The sequence below is a fragment of the Manacus vitellinus genome, unplaced genomic scaffold, assembly GCF_001715985.3.
Source record: "Manacus vitellinus isolate BGI_N305 unplaced genomic scaffold, ASM171598v3 scaffold_119_pilon, whole genome shotgun sequence".
NCBI classification, from domain to species: domain Eukaryota; kingdom Metazoa; phylum Chordata; class Aves; order Passeriformes; family Pipridae; genus Manacus; species Manacus vitellinus.
Window position 1 is genome coordinate 263,545 of NW_021938894.1, and position 3,739 is coordinate 267,283.

At 58.7% G+C, this 3,739-nt stretch overlaps 1 protein-coding gene across 3 annotated transcripts in view; it reads left to right on the plus strand.

The window, feature by feature from the left end:
* The first annotated feature begins 9 nt into the window (after nt 1-9).
* LOC103755523 (hemoglobin subunit epsilon) overlaps nt 10-3,739 on the plus strand; it is a 9,812-nt gene continuing 6,082 nt past the window's right edge. The window contains exons 1-3 of one of the 3 annotated variants that reach the window (XM_025896811.2): nt 10-2,146; nt 2,233-2,455; nt 3,463-3,591. In XM_025896811.2, the coding sequence (XP_025752596.2) occupies nt 1,695-2,146; nt 2,233-2,455; nt 3,463-3,591 (804 nt within the window). In that variant the 5' untranslated portion in view covers nt 10-1,694. Of the gene's footprint in view, nt 2,147-2,232; nt 2,456-3,462; nt 3,592-3,739 lie in introns of those variants that run through there. The other 2 variants (XM_018089175.3, XM_018089176.3) reach the window with 2 other exon arrangements.

A 3,739-nucleotide genomic window follows, 5' to 3' on the forward strand; every position in this document is an offset into this window, starting at 1 on the left:
AGGTGTCCCTGCCCATGGCAGGGGTGGCACTGGATGGGCTTTGAGGTCCCTTCCAACCCAAACCCCTCCATGATTATATGACTCTCTGAGCCAAGCAGACCTCTCAGGTCAAACCCTACAGATCAGCCCAGCAGGACAGGGCTGGGCTGGAACTCCTGGGGTTCCTTTCAGGGTCCCCCTTCCTGGGAGCAGGGAGAAGGGGCATGGCAGGATGGGAACAGTCCCTGCTCCCATTTCGTGCTGTCAGAAGGTCCCTGTGGGTGCCAGCACCCCTGGGTGGTGCCTGGAGCAGCACTGGCAGCACCCAGGTCCTGGCAGGGCTGATAAGGGGGTGCAGGAGGGGGCACTGGTGCCTGGCAGCATTTCCCCTGCATGTTCTCTCCCCCCTGACTGCACCCAGGCTGGACTCAACTTGATTTGTCATTCTGCTCCAGCCCCCCACACTGGGTCTTCTGGAGAAAAGGCAAATGTAGGCAAATCTAATGAAAGTTATTCATCCCTATTCCATTAAAAAAAGGTCTACAACTAGAGGGAGAAAGCAATATTGTCAGGCTGGAAATGTCCCTCAGTATTTTCTTTCTTTGAATTGATTTTCCTGCCATATTTTCAACACAGAAGACACTTGGCAGGGGATGGTCTGTGGAGGAAGGCAAGAGCTGGTGTCTGGAGAGGAGCTTGGGCAGCCCTGCACCTCTGCTTCAGCCTGGCCACGCAGCCACCCCCTCAGCTGTCCCCAGCTCTTCCCTAGCCCAGCCCAAATCCTGTGGAAAACAACAGGAAAACAGCAGATTCCTCCGGGGGCCTTGGAATCAGCATTGAAACCCCTGTGCTTTCAGCAAGGATGGTGTTTCTCGGGGTTTATGCAGGAAACAAAAGAGGAAAGCTCCCCAGGGCATTGCTCCTGGCTGGGATGCAAAACCCCTGGGTGCTGAGGTTGTCAGGGCAGCCTGGATGTCTCCTGCTCAGAGCACAGCCTGGCTGAGTGTGGGTGGCTTGTGGAATTTGGCAGGTTCTGAAGGGGAAGGCCCTGGGCTCCCCCCAGGCTGGACAGCCCTGAGCTGAGCTTTTGCTGCTTTTTGAGCCTACAGCAGGTCCTGCAGTGACAAACCTGGTGTTCTAAGCCTGTTTCACCCCCCCTTTATGGATGTAGCTGGAAGCAGAACTGAGATGAGCAGGATGGTCCTGTGTGGTCCTTGCTCCCTGTCCAGCAGCACTGCATTGGGCTGGTCCTTTCACATCTGAGGGGAGAACATTTGGGTGAACTCACCATGGGAGGAGGGTGGAACAAGACAAGCTTTAATGTCCCTTCAGCCCAAACCAACCTGTGATTCTACCAGAGGACATCCTGAGCTGGAAGGGACCAACAAGGATCATGGAAATCCAGTTCTGAACTTGGACTCTGAAATGCTACTATGATTCTTCCTGCTCCAAAAGGCACAAATAAATCAAACAGGTCAAGTTCTGTCATGGGAGAGGGAAAATGAGGCTAATGCAGATTTGGGCTGCAGAGCCTGAGCATCCTCTGAATAGCTCCAGCACTGCCACAGCTCCTGGTGGTGCAGGGAGTCCTCGGGCAGGGCAGGGCCCTGCACGGTTTGCTGGGGACAAACCCCTCGGGGTCGCTCTGCCAGGGGCTGGATTTTGGCCTGGACATTCCTCATTTCAGTGAGGGAAGGCAGAGCCCAGTGTTGGGAATGCTGAGGCACCAGGCTCACACCTCTGAGTCCAGCCCACGCTCAGTGGTGATGGACCATCACCCCAGGGCTCTGCAGCCCCTTCTCCACAGAGGGGCCCACGCCTGGAAGGTGAGGGGAGAGCTGCCCTCACAGAGGGGAAGGGACAAATCTGGAGCTCAGGATAACCAGAGGCCCCTTCTCCGTGTGCCACACCCTGGCCATCCCCTCCTGCTCCCCCTCCTGCTGGAGGGGACCCCCCCATCCCATGGCCCCTCGGGACGGCCGGGGAGGGGCTGCGGGCAGGGGATAAAAGGCCCGGCGGGGTCTGGGCTCAGCTACGGGGTCTGTGCCCTCCTGCAGCCCAGCAGAGCAGCCACCATGGTGCACTGGTCAGCAGAGGAGAAGCAGCTCATCAGCAGCATCTGGGGCAAGGTCAACGTGGAGGAATGTGGGGCCGAGGCCCTGGCCAGGTACGTCCAGCTCGGGAACCTGGAAAGAAACCCCTCCGGTCACAGGGTGTTAATGGGTCCCTGGGCCTGCATGTGTCTCTCCCCAGGCTGCTGATCGTCTACCCCTGGACCCAGAGGTTCTTCTCTAACTTCGGGAACCTCTCCAGCCCCACGGCCATCATCGGCAACCCCAAGGTCCGTGCCCACGGCAAGAAGGTGCTCACCTCCTTCGGGGAGGCCGTCAAGAACCTCGACAACATCAAGGGCACCTACTCCAAGCTGTCAGAGCTGCACTGTGAGAAGCTGCACGTGGACCCCGAGAACTTCAGGGTGAGCTGTGTTTGCTGTCCCAGCCCCTGCCCTGGGCCCTGTGGGCAGAGGCAGATTTTGCTGTTGGTTCAAACAGCCCTGCCCAGGGGCACTTGCCTGGGCGGTGGGGGGAGAGTCCCTGTGTCCCAGGAGAGGTGGCAGCTTGTGCAGGGCTGTTTGTAACAGCCTGGGCAACTTCACCCTAAGAAGTCCCACTTGTAGTGCCAGCACAGCACCGGGGAGGGGCAGATACTGGGAGATGGTTACCGGGAGGAGATCGGGCTGGGGAACGACCCCAGGGGAAGGTGCAGCATGGGCTGGAGGAGGAGGAGGCAGAGGGAAGCTCAGCAGAGCATTTCAGGAAATCCAAGGTCTTACAGGAGGATAAGCAGAACCACAGAGCAGGGTCCTGCCCGGAGTGCGGGTGGGGCACTCCCCACTCCTCCAACACTCTCAAATGCAAATGAATCATTGTCTTCATTTAGACCTAAAAAGAGAAAGAAAAAACCCACAGATTTTTAGGGTGGTTCTCAGGCCAAATTGCTTTAATGTTTTCAAGGTTCTTTCTTTCTGGTTTTATTTTATATTTAAGAATGCAGCAAATATTGTTTTCCAAAAACTCAGAGCTTTCTATGGAAAGGCTGAGGATTCTGCTGCCGCAGTCCCAGGGCACAGGGAGAGACACGCCCATAACCAGCCCCGCAGCCCGAGGGGCTGGGGAGGAAGAGGAGGAGGAGTGTGCAGTGTGTGAGAGTCCGTGCAGGAGGGGAATTCAGCCTCAGGGAGAAGTCAGGGCAAGGAAACAGCCCGTGGGTCGTGGGTGGTGTCGGGGGCGGACGGGAAGGAGAGGGACTGGGCGGGGGGGAAAATCTGCAGCAGGGAAACCGGGGAGAAATAAAAGGAGAAGCTGTTGGGAGCCAAAGGCACGGCAGGACACGGGGGAGCGGAGGGAGCGCGGGCATCCCGAGCTCCGGGTGGGCTGTGGCACAGCAGCACTGACCCTGCCTGTCCTCCTCCTCCTCCTCCAGCTCCTCGGAGACATCCTGGTCATCGTGCTGGCCTCCCACTTCGGCAGGGATTTCACCCCCGCCTGCCAGTTCGCCTGGCAGAAGCTGGTGGGTGTCGTGGCTCACGCCCTGGCCCGCAGGTACCACTGAGCCCCCCGGGCAGAGCAGGAGCACGGGGGGATGTCCCGGGGGACCCCTCGACCGCCGAATAAACGCCTCCAGCATCACCCGCAGCGTGTCCGTGTGTCTGTGCCGGGAGCGCGGGGCCAGCGCGGGCTGTTCCCGCTCGCCAAAGCTG